This window comes from Sceloporus occidentalis, unplaced genomic scaffold, assembly GCF_023333645.1.
Source record: "Sceloporus occidentalis isolate IW3139 unplaced genomic scaffold, rSceOcc1.0.p SCAF_2, whole genome shotgun sequence".
Lineage (NCBI taxonomy): Eukaryota > Metazoa > Chordata > Lepidosauria > Squamata > Phrynosomatidae > Sceloporus > Sceloporus occidentalis.
The window spans coordinates 56,163,105-56,182,374 of NW_028316982.1; the positions used below are offsets into that span (position 1 = coordinate 56,163,105).

At 39.5% G+C, this 19,270-nt stretch overlaps 1 protein-coding gene across 1 annotated transcript in view; it reads left to right on the forward strand.

Moving 5' to 3' along the window:
• Positions 1-19,270, forward strand: part of MYO7B (myosin VIIB) — a 76,037-nt gene that overhangs the window by 24,361 nt on the left and 32,406 nt on the right. The window contains exons 12-26 of the mRNA XM_089509538.1: positions 557-633; positions 1,203-1,322; positions 1,893-2,035; positions 4,336-4,546; positions 5,217-5,352; positions 6,705-6,868; positions 7,933-7,989; positions 11,766-11,903; positions 12,579-12,731; positions 13,149-13,247; positions 14,471-14,565; positions 15,388-15,472; positions 17,233-17,451; positions 18,217-18,324; positions 18,458-18,637. Coding sequence (XP_089365664.1) covers positions 557-633; positions 1,203-1,322; positions 1,893-2,035; positions 4,336-4,546; positions 5,217-5,352; positions 6,705-6,868; positions 7,933-7,989; positions 11,766-11,903; positions 12,579-12,731; positions 13,149-13,247; positions 14,471-14,565; positions 15,388-15,472; positions 17,233-17,451; positions 18,217-18,324; positions 18,458-18,637 — 1,985 coding nt within the window. The remainder of the gene's footprint in view (positions 1-556; positions 634-1,202; positions 1,323-1,892; positions 2,036-4,335; positions 4,547-5,216; positions 5,353-6,704; positions 6,869-7,932; positions 7,990-11,765; positions 11,904-12,578; positions 12,732-13,148; positions 13,248-14,470; positions 14,566-15,387; positions 15,473-17,232; positions 17,452-18,216; positions 18,325-18,457; positions 18,638-19,270) is intronic.

A 19,270-nucleotide genomic window follows, 5' to 3' on the forward strand; every position in this document is an offset into this window, starting at 1 on the left:
TATAACTTGAAAAAGTAAGGGAAATGGAATATAGCTACTAAAAATATACTCTAAAGAAAGTCTCTATATCATGCAGACTGTTAACAAGAATGCCTTAGATCTGTGTATATAATATGCACAATATATTTTAGTCTAGTAATTTAGGACTCTTATTTCATACATGAGCCACAGTATATGCGGTTGAACAAGTAATTAGCAAATGATGCACAGACATTTTTCGTAGTGACCAGCTGGGATCAAGATTTTGAAAGAATGTAGAACAAGGAAGACGGTACCAGTCATCTTTTTACAGACTGTCTTTGTCACAATTACTAAATAATAGTTTAACTCCTACCACTTTTTTTGACTCTGTAAATTATAGCTGTGGGAAGATTATCCCATCTTCAAGTAGAGCTAGCATTTTGAACCTGAAATAATGAGCCACAACATACTTTTGAGTATGTTTTCTTTTTGTTCTTGACTTATTCTTTCCCTAACAATTGTTTTTAATAAGAAATAACAAGCTTTGTTTTTTAATTAAGAATATTTACTTAGGTTCTCTCTTTCTTTTAATTAGCTGCTGTTTATGATAACTTGGACTGTTCTGCTGTTTTGGATTCTGCACACTTTTCCATTGCAACAAAACTGCTTGAGGTACTAGTATGTCCCTTAATATTTTTACATTTCCTTCAGTTGGACCAAGACATTATACGTGACTCTCCATCCCATATTATCCTTAACGAACTACACCCATGCTTCACATTTGTGGCTTTGGCTTTTGAGGGTCTGATTGTTCACGGATTTTATTAATATGTTCTCTCTAGGAATATCTAGGTCCTTTAGCACAACTCTATGGTCAACTTTAACCAAAAGTCACATGGAAGAATCTAGGAGTTTATCATGCATGGGGAAAATTGGGGGTTTAAAAGGGCATTATCAGGTGATAGTTGTGCAAGCACGGTGAATCTTTTCACACACATCGTAATTAAAGATTACATATCCCAGGGAATAACCAGCAACAAATCATTCATGGCTAGAAATTCTGAATGAAAAAAAAATCATCAATAAGGATGGGAGATTCTGATAACTGAAAGAATAAAAGCACAATTGCAACTATTCACACAAGAAGCAAAAATGGCAAACTTTTGGACTAAATTATCTTTAAAGTCCCTTCCAATGTGATAATTCTATACAGTGACGCAGTTGAATTTTACTCTCTGCAGGTGGATGCTGGGGAATTGCAGAACAGCCTTACAAACCACTCCATCATCATCCGAGGGGAAAGCGTCTCCATGCCTCTAAGTGTGGCACAAGCTGCTGATGTGAGAGATGCCTTTGTGAAGGTAAAGGAGCTTTCCTATCTGTTATGTTCAATTATGCTTTGTTAGGATTGCAAAAGTTTTCTCCTTTAAGGACAAAATCCTGCAAATAATTTGTTTCTGATCCCTATGTTTGTACTTGTTCTATTAAGAAAATATGATTTCCAGATAGTTTCCAGCTGCAGAGTTGCATAATTCAAGAAGGAAATATTCCTGCTCTACATTATCCTTGGCTCTGTTCTACCAATTAATGGGTTCAGTCCCTTGTGGTATATGTTGCATTGTGGTGTATGTTGCTGGTGGCACAGTGGTTAAATGCCTGTACTGCAGCCACTCACTCAAAACCATAAGGTTGCGAGTTCAATACCAGCGAAAGGGCTCAAGCTTGACTCAGGCTTGCATCTTTCCGAGGTCGCTAAAATGAGTACTCAGATTGTTGGGGGCAATTAGCTTACAGTTATAAACCACTTAGACACTGTTAGTTCAGTATGAAGCAGTATATAAATGAAGCTGTTTGTTTGTTTGTTTTTGTTTATCAGTGGAATTATTTACTAGGCAAAGCCCACATAACTAGTATTCCTTGTCTTCCTCCAGGGGATCTATGGCCTCCTCTTCCTGTGGATAGTCAATAAGATCAATGCTGCAATTTACAATCCACCTTCTCCAGATCATAAAAACACATGCAGGTCCATTGGGCTACTAGATATCTTTGGCTTTGAAAATTTTAACACCAACAGGTATGATATCAGCATTTCCCTTACTTACAGGATGGAGAACTTCACAGGTTGTAGCAGGGGAGAGCTTTCCAGGACAGCACCATTTTGTATAGCTGGCTGTTTTTCTCCTGTGAGCCATAAATAATAATAATAATAATAATAATAATAAAACTTTTATTTTTATCCCGCTTTTCTGTGACGAGACAATCAAAGCGGCTCAAAACATATTAAAATATCCACATTTACAAAATTATGTCCCAAATTCTCCCCCTTAAAAGAGGATTAAACATGTTACAATTAAAATATCTATTAAAAACACAATAAAAAATACAACGAGAACAGAGCGGTGGGCTAATACATGATGTGGGAGGCAGTCATTCTTCCTTTCACATGCTTGGAAGGCCTGGGGAAAAGCAGCTGATCAGGGGCTGCCTAGTGGTTTGGGGGAGGGATAGGAATGCGCCTACTGGAGTGTTTCACTCTGATCAGCTCCCTGGGTATAAACTAAGCTTCTTTCCACTCCTGGAACCAGATCTTCCTTGGACTTTGTCCCACCCGTCCAACCTCACTTGGGATGGGGGTGGGGGAAACCTGATATATATCTGAAATCATTTTGTCAAAACTTTTAGAGGTGGTTTTAGCATGGGATTTACATCCATTCAGGGAAGGACAGGCTGGTCCTGTCATTGACAATTGGATGTCCCCATAAGGGATCTTGGGCTGCAGGAGGTGAGCCCTTGCCTAGCTTATGGATAGGGGGCTTCACACTATTCCCTAGGTGGCACAGGAAGTTGCCACACAGTTGCATCCACCCACATGGCTTCTTATTCTTGTCATTCAGTTTGAACCCCACAGGCAGGCTGTTTGATGGATTTACATTGGTTGGAAGTCAGGTTGACTGTTGCCTGGGTCTGGACCTATTCTGTAATCAATAAAAGTTGTGGCCTTGTTTATTCCAACAATGATTGTAGTGTGTGTTACTGGTGATGCTGCTCCCACTCACTACTGATTCTGCAGTCCAGGCCAATTTGTTTGTAGGATGTTGGTGAATAACACTTCCCAACCAGTAGCACATTGTCCACATTGATAATGATAGAATGATGTATACCATGGTGGGCAAAGTGCATCCCATAGCTCACAGAAGTCTATTTATTTATTTATTGCAACAACAACAACAAAAACATCCCAAAAATTCCCAACCCAATGCCCTGCAGAAAGTTTGGAGAGCATTTTCATCCTTTTTTTGGATGGGGGCCAGGCTGGGCCATTTTAGCCCCAAGAAAGGTTTTTTTTTTTTTAAACTCAAACAGGAAATAATTTTCATTAATTTCCTATTGTTAAAGTTTTCCCCTGAAACAGCTCTGGAAGGCCTAAAACATTACGAAAATGTCCCCATGCCCCATAGAGGGCATCTGAGGGGCATTTGAAAGCCATTTTAAAAAATGTAGGGGTGTATGACCCTCTAAGTTATTCTGGGATGCTAATGTAGCTCCCTAGTGTTCCATAGTTGCACATTCCTGATTGCAGACTAAATGAATGAATGACTGATATCACCCTGAGCAGTCTGGGATAAAGAAGCAACAGATGACCTATATTTCTGAAAGCATAAAGGTTAGCCATACTTCAGATTTGTCTCTTGTTTTGGGCAAAACACACACACTCCTGAGCAGACAAGTATTAAAAGAAAAGTGAAATATGCCTGTTTTTCTGTTAGCAAAGCCTGAGGTTACTTTTAGGTAGTTGATTTGGGAAGGCAGGCATCATCCATTGGTGTAATTTCATACTTGCTGTAACTAATGATGTGTTACTTATTCAATCTAACAATCACCATTTTAAAACTGATTTCAACTACAGACCTCATACCACAACCTCTAGCTTACATTTTAATTTTGTTGTTTTGTTGTTCCCCCATTCCCCATGTTCCCATCCATCTGTCCATCCATCTTTCCTTTTATTTATATGGCAGACTAGGATAAACTCAGGTGCTTGCATAAGTTTTTATGGCATTTTTTTTGTCTCTCATAGAGATATTGCCCAATAGTGGGTTTAGGATTTACTCCTCATCTCATGGATTTTTATTTTACTGATCTCATAGGCCAGTGTGACTATGTTTGTTTTTTATATGCCTTGCAATATAAAATGCTACCAACTAGTATATATATACAAGCATCAGTGGTCCAGTACTGTCTAACATTGATGTCATGCCTAGTCTGATGACTCTCTGATTTGCAAGATTTGTATGTTTACTGTTTTGTATTTTAGTTTATGTAGACTAACCTGAGTAAGTACTGACATATATAAATAAATTATTGTCTTTGTAGTTTTGAACAGCTGTGCATCAATTTTGCCAATGAGCATCTGCAGCAGTTCTTTGTACTCCACATCTTCAAGCTAGAGCAAGAGGAATACTTGGCTGAGCACATCACCTGGACTCACATTGACTTCACAGATAACAATACAGCTTTGGAAGTGATTGCACTCAAACCAATGAATATTGTGTCTCTCATTGATGAGGAAAGCAGATTTCCTAAGGTGTTTTTTTTTCTGGGCTCCTGCAGGGCGTAATTGTAGATAGAATTCACATATCAGTTCCTAGTAATTTAATGGTCAACTGGTGGAACATCAGCTAGCAACCTTTTTGCCCTCTTTTTTCAAGCCTAAACATTTTACATTTCTAAGGCTGCAGTCTTATGTACATACAGTATTTAGTTGAGACTTACTGAATGAGATTTATGTCTGAGTGTGTGCGTGCATGCGCACGTGCACACACACAGATTATACTGTTCGAGATAATAATTTTAAAATATACCCATACTGTATTTTAGTTTTTGTGGGCAGTCCTAACCTGTATAACTTTCCCTCCTATTATGTGATAATGCTGTCCCTAAGCTCCCTCAGTGACCTTTTTCTTCCCAAAGGGCCCTTTTCTTCAAGCTCAAATATGTTGTCAAAAGCCCATTAGTGGAGTTGAGTAAGTTTCTTTTAAACAACCAAAGAGCTAATCCACTTTTTGAAATTATATATTTAATACATCAGTAAGAGTGAGCGTATTCTATCTTTTTTGGATGCACCATGCTTTAATATAGATCAGATCTGTATTCTGTGTTACTTTGGGGATATGTTTTTTGTGTCATTTAGTCAACAGAGAGTGAATGTATTGGTTTGTTTTGTTTATATTTGCTTGTTGGTTGTTTATATCCAGGGAACAGACACAACCATGTTAAACAAAATCAACCTACATCACGGCAGAAGCAAAATATACATCCCACCAAGGAATGTCCATGACACAGTCTTTGGTATCAACCATTTTGCTGGTGTTGTTTATTACCAATCAAAAGGTGAGTCAGGACTTTACCACACTAGACTAAAAAGTGGAATTTTAACAGGATAAAAGAGTCTTTGGACATTACTTATCACATGATGTCATGTCTCTCCTGCTGCCGCCCTGCATTCCATTCATTACTGTTGTGCATCTTTTAACTGATGGGGAAAACCTGTCAGTGGGATCCCAGTCTTGCTGATATTCTGTGACTGCCTTAGTGCAGAAGGTCACATCTGTACTAGTTCCACTTCCCAGGCATTCATGTGGTGTGAGTGTGCATGTTTCTGCTCCTCTCTCCAACTCCCCTCCACCTCGCAGCAACCACAGTTACCAATAGCTACTTAAAGCCAGCTGCTGACACAGCGGCCATCTTTGCGAGGCAGTTGGCAGCTGGGATGGCTTGTCTCCCAACTTCCTCCTGAAGTATGGGGCTCTGGTATGAATGTGCACAAAGTAACTCCATGCTTTGGGAGGGGGCAGGAGCAGTGACCATAGTTGCCAATAGCTTCCAAAAGCTGACTGCTGTATAAGCCCCACCACTCCTGCCCCCTCTCGAGGCATGAGGCTGCTGTATGCGCATTCACACTGCAGCCCTGCACTTTGAGGGGAAGCAGGGGAAAGCCATCCTGGCTGCCAGTCACCTCCCAAAGCCAGTTACTTTGTCAGTGGCTGGCTTCAAAAAACTGTTAGAAACTGCAATCGCTATTCCTGCCCCCTTCCCCTGCCACCACTATGTCCGGGCCCTGGCCCGGGATGGCTTTCCTCACATTTCCTCCAGAAGCACTGGGCTGCAGTGTGAATGTGCATGCAACAGCCCTGTGCTTGGGGAAGAGGGAGTGGTAGGAGGGACTGGAAAATGGATTGGTTTTGTAGCTGTGCCAGGGGAAGACCACTGGGGCTCTTAGAATGAAAGCTCACACTTTGGGAGGAGGGAAGAGCAGCACATTTACCCAAATGGCATTTGGCAGTGCAGAAAAGAGATCATGGGACCATGGATCACCAAAACGCTATTGTGGGGAAAAGTGTGATAAGAAATGTTGCCAAACTAGCGTGCTTCCACTGTTAAACTAACATGACTGTGGCAGGATGACAGACTGATATGATGAATCCTTACTCATATGATCTCTGCATATGATCATTCATCTCTCATCAGTTCACAGAGAGCTTCTTCTTTTCTCCTGCTACAATGTCTGCAAATCAGTGCCATCAGGATTATTTGTAGTCTAAAGAGTAATGAAGAATATCAGTATAAATTGACTGGGGAAAATCTGTTAATGTGACGAGTGAATGTGGTCAAGTGAACTGAATGTAAAGCTATTACTAGAATCAAATGCAAATGATAAACTTACCTTGTTTCTTAACCTGTAGGTTTTCTTGAGAAAAATCGTGACATGCTTAGCTCAGATATAATGCAGTTGGTGCATTCATCCAAAAACAAATTCCTCAGGCAGATCTTCCAGGTGGACACAACTATGAATCTGATGTCTTTTGGCCGTGGGAACATTCGACATCTTGGGGTGGAGTCTCTCAAGGTTAGCCTCCTGGTATTGATATGAAACCCAAATTCTTCAGTCTCTCAAAGATTCTAGGTGTGCTTTTGTCTTCTGTGCTAACCTTTAGTCTGAAGCTGGTAGTGGCATTACTGATACATATTGTTCCTGAACCATTTAAATCAGACTGCTGATTTGCCCTCTTTTTTCAATATGTGAAGTGGAGTGTATGTGTCAGAATTAAACCTGGTAAACTTTTGCAGTGGTATCTGGAAATGTGAGAGTAATAGACAAAATGAAATTTCACTGACATAATTTAGCGTGCACGGAATGCATTCCTATATGGATCAGTTACTCAAAGCAGAAAGTGCTACTACTTACTAGAGAAACAGAACAGAGGAAATCTTTGCTGTCTCCCTTGTATTGTGGGAGTCAGTGTTGCTAGTGTGTGCATATCAACTGCCTCTGTGACGCAATAACTGAGGTAGAAGAATAAGCTGAGTTCAAAGAATGCATCTGCTTTAATGTTGCACCATTTATAAATCAGAATAGGGCATACTATATGTTAGCATTTAGCCAATGTAGTAAAATGGCAGTGTTCCTTGGACCAGAGCAGCTTGGATTGAAATACCTGTTCAGCCACTGGGCACATTGGGTGATCTTCCAGGCTAACATCCATCTGAGTAAGTGGGCTGTGTCTGCAAAAGGTCATAATATAATTCAGTTAGTTTTTAGTACACATGACCGTGTAAAGATTAACAAAACAGCCCAGGTTTATTCTGCTCTCAGATTTTTGAAGGAAGATCATCCTAAACTGTTCAGTTTCCTAAACTGCTATGCTGTTATTAATGGCATCCTAGGGACATAATTTCAGTGTTATTCCAGTGAAAGTATTTTGGATTGCGATTTGACTTGTACTTGAACAGATGTTTCCCAAGTATTCCAGTTAGGCCAACATCTGCACTAGTGCTAATCCGTTAGATTCAATATCTTGTAGATTCTGTCCCAGCAAGAGCAGCAAATTATGTTTTTTTTTATTGGTCTGTAACTCTACTCTACTCTTCATTCTTTCCATATTCTACACTTTCCGATCCTTTTGCTATTAGTCATTGTCCAGATGTGGTTTTGTACAGTCAAGGACATCTCCACCTGCTTTTGGACAGGTAAACTGCTTGAAGTAGAAATGCCATCGTAAGATAAAGAAATGCTTGTGTGCTTAATGGAATCAGTTGCAGTGATAGCAGGAACCATGGCAGTGTTGGGTTGGGAGGGAAATTGCTTACCATACTACAGAACAGTAGTATGTTCTGGTATGAGGTAGGCAAACTTTAGTTTCTGGGTTTTACATTCTTTTTCACTTCAATTTGGCAGTAGTGGCGTTGCCACTCCTGGTCTCACCTGGCATGGGGCATGGCTGCTGGCAGGCATGTCCAAAAGGCCATGCTCACCTTTTCTCCTTTGCTGCAATGGCACCGCCTCTGCTATGGAGAAACAGGGCTGGGGACCCTTAGACTTCATTCCTCATGGTTGTGGCAGCCTCCTCTTGAGGTGACCACTGCCATGGGAAAGCAGTTGAAGGACCTCCTGATCAGGTGTCACTCTTCTTCTGGGGTGTCACCCAGTGTGAGCTGTACCCTCCTCCCCTGAGCAACACCACTGTCTAGAAGTCTGCCAACCAGAACCAGGAAGCCAGATGTAGAATTTGGGAACAAAGGGTTTTCCTAAGTACACGATCAGCCCAGAAATTTGTTTTCAGTATCAGGTTTGCATACAAAAATCTTTCACACAAACAAAAATCAGCTCTCATTTGCTCTTATTATATTGATACCAGTGGCTGAATTTATTGTTGAACCTCTGGCAGCTAGATATCCTTGCTGATCTACTGCAGGTTACCTGTAAATCCCAGTAAATCCCAATCTATCTTCTGCTTATCCATCCCCTAGATTTATTTATTTATTTCATTTCTGTGCTGCCTTTCTCCCAAAAAGGGACCCAAGGCAGTCCACAGATAAAACTGTTTAAAAATGTAAAAGTAATTAAAATTAACTAGCTAAAAACAGTATAAAATTACATAATTTATATAATAAGTATAATAAATAAAGTAAAAAAATACACAAAAGTTAAAAACATAACTAAAGCACACACCCTGTATAAAAGCCTCCCTGACATGATTAGATATTAAAAGCCTGCTTGAATAAAAATGTCTTTTCCTGCCAATGAAAGGAAAGCAGGGAGGGGACCAGCCTAGCATCTCATGGAAGGACACTGCAGAGGGTGGGAGCAGACACCATGAATGCTCCCTCATGACCTCACCAAGCGAGTCTTTGATGGTGATGAGACTGAGAGAATACCTTCCCCTGTAGATTTTATTACCCTTCCAAGTTTGTATGGGGGGATATGGTCTTTCAGATAGTCTGGACCAGGGGTCGGCACCTATGGCCCATGGGCCACATCCGGCCCGGCGAGGCCTTGGGACCGGCCCTAGCCCGGTCCTGCCACCAATTGCTGCCCCCGCCGCAGCTTCCGCGCCGCCCTGGGCGCCATTTTGAGTTCGGCCCCCAGTTGTCTGAGGGACAGCAACCCGGCCCCCAGCTCAAAAAGGTTGCCTACCCTGGTCTGGACCTAGGCTGGACAGAGCTTTATAGGTCATGACCAGCACTTTGAATTGTGCCCAGAAATGAACCAGTGGCCAGTAGAGCTATTTCTTGTTGAAACTCTTCCTGAGTTACATGCTCCCTATAATTAGCCCCGATCAGCATTCTGGCATTTTGAACCTGCTGAAGTTTCTGAATAATTTCCATAAGCAGCCTCAAATAGTGTGTTACAGTAGTTCAAATGGGATATAATTGAGGCATGTGTCCCCGTAGCCAGGTCCAATGTCTCAAGGAATGGCCTACTAGTTTTAACTGTGCAAATGCAATTCTGGCCATTGTTGAAAGCAGGATATCCTGGCTCAGAGCTGAGTCTGAGAAAACACCAAAGTGGAGACCCTGAGATTTCAGGGACAGTGTAACCCCATCCATGTTCAGATTTGTACTAGCAGCACTAATTATATATCTCATAATATTAATTTACAATATCCTTTCATATCATCTATCCTTTGAGTTGATTTACAACATCAGTGTTGCAAAATTCATGCAGAAATAACTAAATGATCCAGTAAAGTAATCTTGCCCTCTTTGACACAAAAACTAGCCTTCTCAGATATAATACCTATAATGCACAGAGAATTTCTTATGCCTTTTGTTGCTAAGGCTTGCAGAATGAGTTCTTTCTAAAACAGAATAAAATATGCTGCCCTCTTCTCTTTATATTTGTACCTGCTCTATTGTTTGGGTTGTTTTGTTGTACCACGTTTTTTAGGCTTTTGTTATCTGAAGTATCCTTAAGAATGGGCTAACCTTAAACTGTTGGTTACTCTTACGATACCAAATGTCATCTTGATTTTCTGCCAATTAATGATTACCATACTGTTTTTAAATTGTGGTGTGTAAACCAGGTGATGTAGATTGTTTTTTATTAAACCTTTCTGCTCTTTGTTTAAAGAAGCTAAAACATCCTAAACCATCTTCTAGTTTACAAATTTGTGATTTTTGTTTTAAATATATCTGCCAGTTGAAGCTTTTTGAAAAACTGTAACGTGCATCTTATTTTTTAAAAAAGGCGGGATACAGACCGCCCAAAAAGGGTGGTCTCCAGCCGCCCTGGTTTGCTCCGCGAGGGAGCCACAGTGGACAAACCGCGCGGCTCTGTCGCAGAACAAAAAGAACCTGCAAAAAGCAGGTTCTTCTTGTGGCACCTTTGTGACGCCGCAAGGCGCCAATGGCGCACTTGCGGTGTCACAAAGGCTCCGGGATGTGCGGACACTATGCATCCGTCGTGTCAAAATGGCGGCACCCATGTGTACAGGTCGCCGCCATTTTGATGCCCCCGTCACGTGCTAGGGGTGAGACCAGTATGGACACTACGTCCTCGGCCAACCCCTAGCACGTGACGGGGGCGGCGCAAAGGCCTATTTAAATCGGGCCAAAGTCACCTTATATGCTTTGTTTTTGGTCAAGGGAGGGCAGTAGTATAAGATGACTTACAAATGTATAGGTATACAAGGAGGGTCAAGGGGGAAATCTGGCACAACTGCAGTTGTAGGTAATCCCCCCCCCCCCAAAGTATATTTCATAACACATTAACACTTTCTTCCCTTCAGATGTTACAAAGCCCTGCTGAAAAGACAGCATGGAAAAATAACAAACTTGCCTGCTAGGTCTCTTAAGAATATTGGGTAATTTTTTCATCTTGAGTGAGAAAAAAAATATCTTAACACATCAAGACATCTTGTTAAAAAAAAATTACCCACTATTGTGAGATTTTTCATCCAGCAGCAGCAGTGTTGCCATTGTTAGTATATTTGCATGAAAGCATTGAATTTTGTGCAAAGAGCCCCACTTCATATTTTGTGTCAGAATGTTAGGGTTTTGCACAGAAATATTTCTATAAATAATGTCTATAAGTTTTCAAAAATTCTCATGGTCATTCCCAGTAGAGAGAAAAATTTTGACATTTTTCATGGTCATATGTGAGAATGAAATAAAGATTTCTGTGCCTGCTGGCTACCGTGAAAATTGTAGATCAACAATAAGCATTAAGAACACTGGTTTCATCTGGAATGCATCACTCTGTTGTTTAATGTAGGAAAGAAAGCAAGGGATGGCTTGGTCTGCACAGTTATACTGTTATTATTTATCAATTTAATCTTATACAATATTTAGCAAATTACTTACCCTTAGCATTTTATCCTTTCATTGTGAACAGGCAAAGGATTGCCCCTGTAAATATATGTTCAGCCAATTAAGACACCATTTCAAGATCATACATCTCTGCCATTAAGATCCTGTTGATGTTAACATGGTACCCAAGCCATCTGTGTGCTTATTTTCTCCAGGGATCGGACACTACCAAACGCCTGTCTACACTAGGAGGGCAATTCAAACAGTCCCTGGAGCAGCTGATGAAAATTCTGGGTAACTGCCAGCCGTATTTTATCCGCTGTCTCAAACCCAATGACTACAAGAAGCCTATGGTAATGTTTCATTAAAATATCTGAATCAACATTTTGTCTGTAGTGTCTTTTAGTCTGAGGAGAAAGGAGTTTACTTTGGTAGCAGTTATATATCATGCAGTTATTTAATCATGAATTTCCTTAGATTTTACCCATCCAGGTACATGAACATGTATATAATAATAAAACAGACCATTAAGTTAAATAATGAATAAAATTAGCAAATTTGCTGTAAATTTAAAGCTTTCTCAGTTAGATCCAGTGAGCAGGCTTCCCAACATGGTGTCCTTCATTACACTGCATTATATCTTCTCTCATACCCTAGTCTTAGGGGAAGGATGCAATAAGATTTTCACAGCATCTTTGTCATGTCCATGCCAGGAAAAAACATCATTGCTTCCCACAACCCTTTGTATGACTGTTTATTTCTAGTGAAAAGGGGAGAAATTTGCTCTTAGCAGATAGACAGCTATGGTACAATATTTTGGATGGGACAGTGGTGGTTGCCTTCAGTGAATGTATAGCTCATCCTTTCTATGTTCGGTATTTACTTTGGTATTCTGACTTGATAGAAGATGTGGTTCTTCAAGACAGAAGTATTTTGTTAAACCAACTTTGTGCATAAAATAATAACAACAGCACTTCTACACATAATGTGTACTCGCTGTGTTGTTTCTTGATTTGTTTAACTTCCAGCAATTTGATAGAGAACTCTGCATTCGACAACTACGCTACTCTGGGATGATGGAAACAATTCGGATTAGGAAAGCTGGTTATCCAGTTCGATATAGTTTTGCAGATTTCTTTGAGAGATATAAAATGCTGCAGCCAGTGTCAGCTCGAGAACAGGTATACTCCAAAGAAGATCAGATAAATTCTTCTTATTTTACTGTGGCAATAAACATGCTGTTCTGTAAATTTAAGATGCCCTTTTATTGCAGTTTATATATACTGATAAATATATTAAAAATCAGGATGAAGTATGTACATTTTTTTAATCGTTAGTAGCTACAAATAGGATATGGTACTTTTTGGTACTGACAACATTGCCAGTGAGTTCCGTCAGTTTTCCTCTTTTATGAATAACTGGTTATAAATAAAGAAGTATAAGAAACAAATGCAAATTATGCTGATATAAAAGAGATACTTCCAAAGCATGGCTTTAGTGATGATTTTGCATCTGTAAAGTGATGGTTCTGCAGATACTTGTCATGCTGTGGCTGTATTTTGAACCCAGATTAAATTGCTAATTGATTTATCTTCTAGCTGAAGAACAATGCTCGCCAGTGCTGCATTAATATCTGTCAAAGAGTGATAGGAAAAGAAAATGAGTGGAAAATTGGAAGAACAAAGATTTTCCTGAAAGTAAGTTTACAAGGGATACCTAACAGTTTTACCACATGCTGTATCCAAACTGTACAATTATAGCAGTTCGATATCACTTTAAAAGACTTGTCTCTATTCTGTGGCATTCTGGGATTTGTAGTCTGGGAAGTCACTAGAATCATTTAGTCTACTTCCTTGAACAATAGCATTATGCTGTCTAGCAAAGATGTCCAAGTACCTCACCAAACTACAACTCCCAACATTTTGTGATGGCTGTGAAAGTGGTATTGAAATGCTATAACTGGGAAGTTTGTATAAAATGCCAAATACATTCACACATCTAGGTAGAAGCTTTAGCTTACTAATTTGAGCCTATATATGTTTTCTCAAAAATGAATCTGACTGTGCTTAAAGGGTTTATTCCGAAATAGACAGTCAAAAAGTGCACAGTGGCTGTGTAATCCTAGTCATGTTTACTGTAAACCATGTTGCTCTCAATGGGATTTACTTCTGACTAGGCAGTATTGCACAGGATTGTACTGTAAATTAACAGTACAGTATGGCCTGACATCTTCTTCATTAACTAAATCTTTGACAGAATTATTGAAGATCGAACTAGATATTAATGGGAATGCATATTTCTTCCAATAAATATTTTTCTCTCTCACACACACAGTGAAGTTGCCTCAGGAATACATGCCTTATTAATTAGACTTACCATACAAACCCATGTTTACCTTCCAATGAAAAAGCACCTCTTCTAAAAATGTGTTAAATATATTGTCTAGTTTGACAGTCAATACATTTTTCATCATCATCATTATCATCATCACCATCATCAACTTTATTTCTTTCTTGCCTTGATTATGAGGAAGTAAAACTAGCTATTGTTAAGATTTAGAGAATTGGACTAGGACCCTGGGAGACCATGGTTGGAATTCCTCTCAGCTATGGAAACCAAATGGGTGGCCTTGGGCAAGTCAACTCTCTTATAGCCTCAGAGGAAGGCAATGGCAAATTCCTTCTGAAAAAATCATGTCTAGAAAATGTTGTGATAGGTTGTCCTTAGAGTTGCCATAAGTCAGAACAACTTAATGACGCATGATAATAAATATGCTTAATGGATAAGTGGAACGACTCAGCTGAATTCAACTCTAAAACTATTTTATTTGCAGGGTTGTTCATTGTATTTTGCCAGCACTATTAATTAAATATGTGAAGATCATTATTATTGTTGTTGCTCCTTTTATATTTTTCTTTAGGATCATCATGATACACTGTTGGAGGTACAACGAGACAAAGCACTCAGAGAGAAAGCCATCTTAATTCAGAAAGTACTGAGGGGATTCAAAGACAGGTAAATGCATAGTCCAGAATACAGTTGTCTATCATGTAAAGAAGTGTTCAGAAGGGGACAACAAAATGACGGTTCCTGGCTGGAAACCATGTTCTGAGAGGAATGGCTTAAGGAGCTGGCTATGTTTAGCCTGGAGAAGAGAAGGTGAAGAGGTGACATGATAGCCATGCTTAACTATCTGAAAGGATGTCTTATTGAAGATGGAGCAAACTTGTTTTGTACTGCTCCAGAGACTAGGACACAGAAGAGTGGAACAGGAAAAATGGCTGGTTGCAACCAAAAATGGCTTCTTGCAACCTTGAAGAAAAGAGTGCTTTTGAAAGAAAACATATACTGTATTGCCATATTTTGTTGGACATCCGATTTACAAACAGTAAATTAACAAAAGAATAACAGGGCTACAGGGGACAATACATAGACCCTTGAAAATCCCATGAACACATTTAGCAGTTTTAATGTGCATATCTATGCATGTATGTACACTTATAATCTCATAAATAGTAATTGAGTGTTGAACTAGCAAGACTGATTGAGAGGAGTAAATATCCAGATGCTGTGGGAGATTATTACTGTAAGCATCCATGGGAGAGAGAATTCAGATTCAACTCTTTTAATGAAGAAAAATCAAAGCCATGAGGAGCAAAGTGCATTCTATTTTGATTCATTTCTAGCACAATGATTTATTCTTTGTGAGGGAATCCTTAGTCCATCTGCCCACAAAGTACTCATCTTCTACTTTCCTCTGTTGATTTTACAAGACCCACAATTTGAACATTTTGTGAAAATGAGGGTTTTTTTTCTTTTTGTTCCTTTTGCTTGTAGGAAAAATTTTCTTAAGCAGAGACGTTGTGCTGTGGTTATTCAGACTGCCTGGAGGGGCTATTGCTGTCGAAAGAACTTCAAGATGGTAAGGAAATTGCACATTTCTAAATGGGTCCTGCATAGCCAGTAAGATTATCAAATTGCCTGGTTGTCCAGGTTATGCACAATTTCTGGCTGGTGCTGAGTTACATATTTTGCAAGCCTGGATTCCCATCTTTCACTATATATATATATATATATATATATATATATATATATATATATGGGAGGAGAGAAAGAGAAAGAGAAGGAAAGAGAGATAAAAGAGAGCATTCTCTAGCATTTATAGAACCAAGTTTATAATTTTCAGCCTTATCTGGTTACATTTTGTAACTGATTAAGTTCTGCATAGTAGTTACTGCCATTATGCTAAAAGATAGGATTAGCACTCAGCAAGAGATGTAATAATGCAGTCTTGTACAGTACATGCCTCCTTAGACATAAATCTGATAGAGGACTTCCTTAATGGTAAGGTGGATAGGACAGGACTTTAGCCTTCAATATTTAAATGCAATACTATTCACATTGACCTTAGAGCGGTGCTTCTTAAGATATCTGAAATGTGGGACTGGCACTGGCAACTTCCCCAGTCCATAGACCACAACTTTGGGTAGCATTGTCTTAGGGCATTACCATATGAGCACTATTCTTGGAGCAATCCCATCAGTTTAAAAAAGTGGAAAAATACCAATATCAGAGCAGTCATTATTGCATGGCTTCACAATCATGTGACTGGGGCTGCTGCCACCATCACCCTGACTCTCCTTTAACCTCTTCTCCCTGCCCTATGCACTATCCAGTATGCCTTTAAAAAAAAAACCACGCAATTCACTCTGCTACTGCAATTTAAATTTTAAAACAAAGAAAAAGCAAAATAGAGACAAGCAGCCTTGGGGACATAGCAGCTATGGGTCAGAGGTGTTGCGGTGCAAGACGTATCAGCAAAGATACTTTTTCCTGGCTACAATCACTGTTTAAAAGCCACATGTAGTAGTAACCTCTTTAGAGTACATTCCATTGAATGCAATGTAGCTTATTTCTTAGTAGATGTATATGGGATTTTACATGATGTGCAATAGTTGAAAAGCTTCTGTGCTGGTTAGCACCATGCTATGTAGCTAAATATACATATAGGCCCCTTTCACATTACAAAAATAATCCAGGATGAATCTGGGTTGAATCTTGTTCACACACTTCCTGAATGCACTCAATACATTGGGGTGGGGTGGGGTGGGGGTGGCCAAAACCCCACTTAAACTGGGATATTCGACATTTGGTTTCCCCCCTAGTTTTCCCTACCTTCAGCAGTGTGAATAACCTTCTGAATTGATTTGGATCACTCTGTATTGTTCAAAGAAATGGAGGCGGCTCCATTTTATCCCCAAACAATGGCATGTGTGAATAACAAAGGGTTACAGTGACTCGAAGAGATTCACAAACCCAAAACAAAATGGGAATAACAAACCCGATATGCACCAGCATGGCGTCCGTATCTACTTGCATGAGCGTGAATGCCCCCAAAGTTAGATAACATAGACCATAGTAGAGAATCACGGCCAATCAGTGTGTTTATGACTGTTCTGTGTCCTTCGGCTATCTCCTTTTTTCATTTATACTTTCTTTTCTGTCATCCCATTTTTATTTTTATTTTGTGGCAAGGCTGTTCAGTAAACTGCATACTTCAGAGGGCATTTATCAGTTTACAACCATCTTTAAACTGTTACATTGCCTTTCCTTTCCTTAACATTTGCTCTTATTTACATTAGCCTTATGTTCTCCATCATCACATCCCTATCCCTGCAATAGATCATGTTGGGATTTGAGCGTCTGCAGGCCCTTTTCCGGAGCAGGCAGCTTGTGAAGCAGTATGAGGCAGCCCGGGCAAGTGTGATTAGGTTTCAAGCTTTATGTCGAGGTTACCTGATGCGCCAGAAAACAGCTGAGCAGATGAAAGCTGTCTGTGTGATACAGGCTTATGCCAGAGGAATGTTTGCTCGGAGGAGTTTCCAAAGAATGAAGAGAGAGGTGGGTACGATTCGATGGCTATGATCACCATCATAGGAGTAAGAACAACTAAAACCTGTGAATAAAAAAAATCCAATAGGTGTGACTTCCAGTATCATTGTGGATGAAAATAGCTCCATACTACATGTTGTATCCCCATTGTACTGCTTACCACACTGAAACAACAATGAAGAGTCACCTGGCATCTTAAAAATAAATACAGATACCATGGCATAATCATTTGTAGACAAATGCACATGTCATCAGATTTATAGAGTATTACTTAGCAGATTTTTATACTCATTCTTGATGGGATATTGGAATTAAAAAACACTGAGTTCAGAAGAAATAGAAATTAGAGACCTTCACAAAAGCATGAGAATGAAAAAAATATATAGCAATTCAAACAGTTTTGAGGTTAAGCATGTCATAAAAAATTAAAAATCCATGGATTTATAACATTATTTTTCCAAGAAATCTTCTGAAGAAAATCACATATTTAATTATTTTGAAAGGTGATAGGTTCATTTGTGTTGTTTACATCACTGTGAAAACATCAAGACCCTAACTTGGTTTCTATCAATAGTGTTTAATGATCAGAAAGATTAAGACCCTGCATTCCCTGGATGAATGTTACTTTTGCTCTGACAGGTCTGACTATGTGTAAATGTTAGAATAAGTCATAAAGTCATAAATTAGAATAAATCATCATTTGGAAAAAATGGGATTACTATGAAGTGGTAAATTTGGCTAAAAACAATAACAGTAAGTTCCTGTTATCTTTAGCAGCAACGCAGACTTGAAGCCAGAAAACTACACACAAAGGATGATAAACTTCTTCTTCCAATACCCAGAGAAAAGAAAACAAAGGAAGTAGCTCACAGAATAGAAAAGGTAGTCTCTCTAAGTTGGTGGGTGGGATGGAGTTGTAAATTGGGAGCTGTTGTTGGCATAGACAATGTTATGCACAGAAACATACATGTTCTCCTAAACTCTTGGTTCAAGCTAAATTGTGTTATATTTATAGGAGTCCCTGGCCATTCCAGAACCAAAAGGTTATGCTGAGAAGCTGAAGAAACAGGATGCTAAAAATGACGATGAGGCATTATATGATGTGATCAGTGACCAGGAAATGGTGGACAGAGTGTTTGGTTTCTTACCTTCTTTGATTGGAGGACAAGAAGGACAGGCTCCCCTGGGTTTTGAGGCAAGTAGCAAGAAATTAGAGGCATGTTCGTCTTGTCTAATGACATCCTAGAGCAGGGATGGGCAAAAGTATGGCAGCCCAGTACTGCATGTGGACCCTCAAGCCTATTTTTATGACCCCTCCACTCTTCCAGTCTTTTGAAGTCCCCAAGGGCCACCAGCAGTCGAAACATTTATTTGACTTTTTAGAAAGTACAATTTATTTATTTATTTATTTATTTATTTATTTATTTATTTATTTATATCCTGCTTTCCTTCCGGTACAGGGACTCAAGGTGCCATATACAAATGCCCCATATGTACCCACTGGGCAAGAATTGACTTCTGGTTTACTTCCTGATTTTTTAAAACCTCTCCTTCATCTAAAGCAGCTTGTGGCGGGGGGGGGGGGGGGTTCAAAATTGTCCCCTAGAGGTTGTAGACACTTAAGAACTTAATTTTTGAGTTTAAATTTCAGGGGATGTGTTCCTCTTAGATCCCATTGGGATGTAATGCACACATGCCCCAACCACTGGCAGTTGGCTATCCCTGATCTAAAGATACCTCACAGAAGAAATAGCTGCTCTGTAGTTATGGTACTTTTTAGTAAGCAACATTAACACAGAAAGAGATGCTTTCTTTGGTGAAGCAGAGA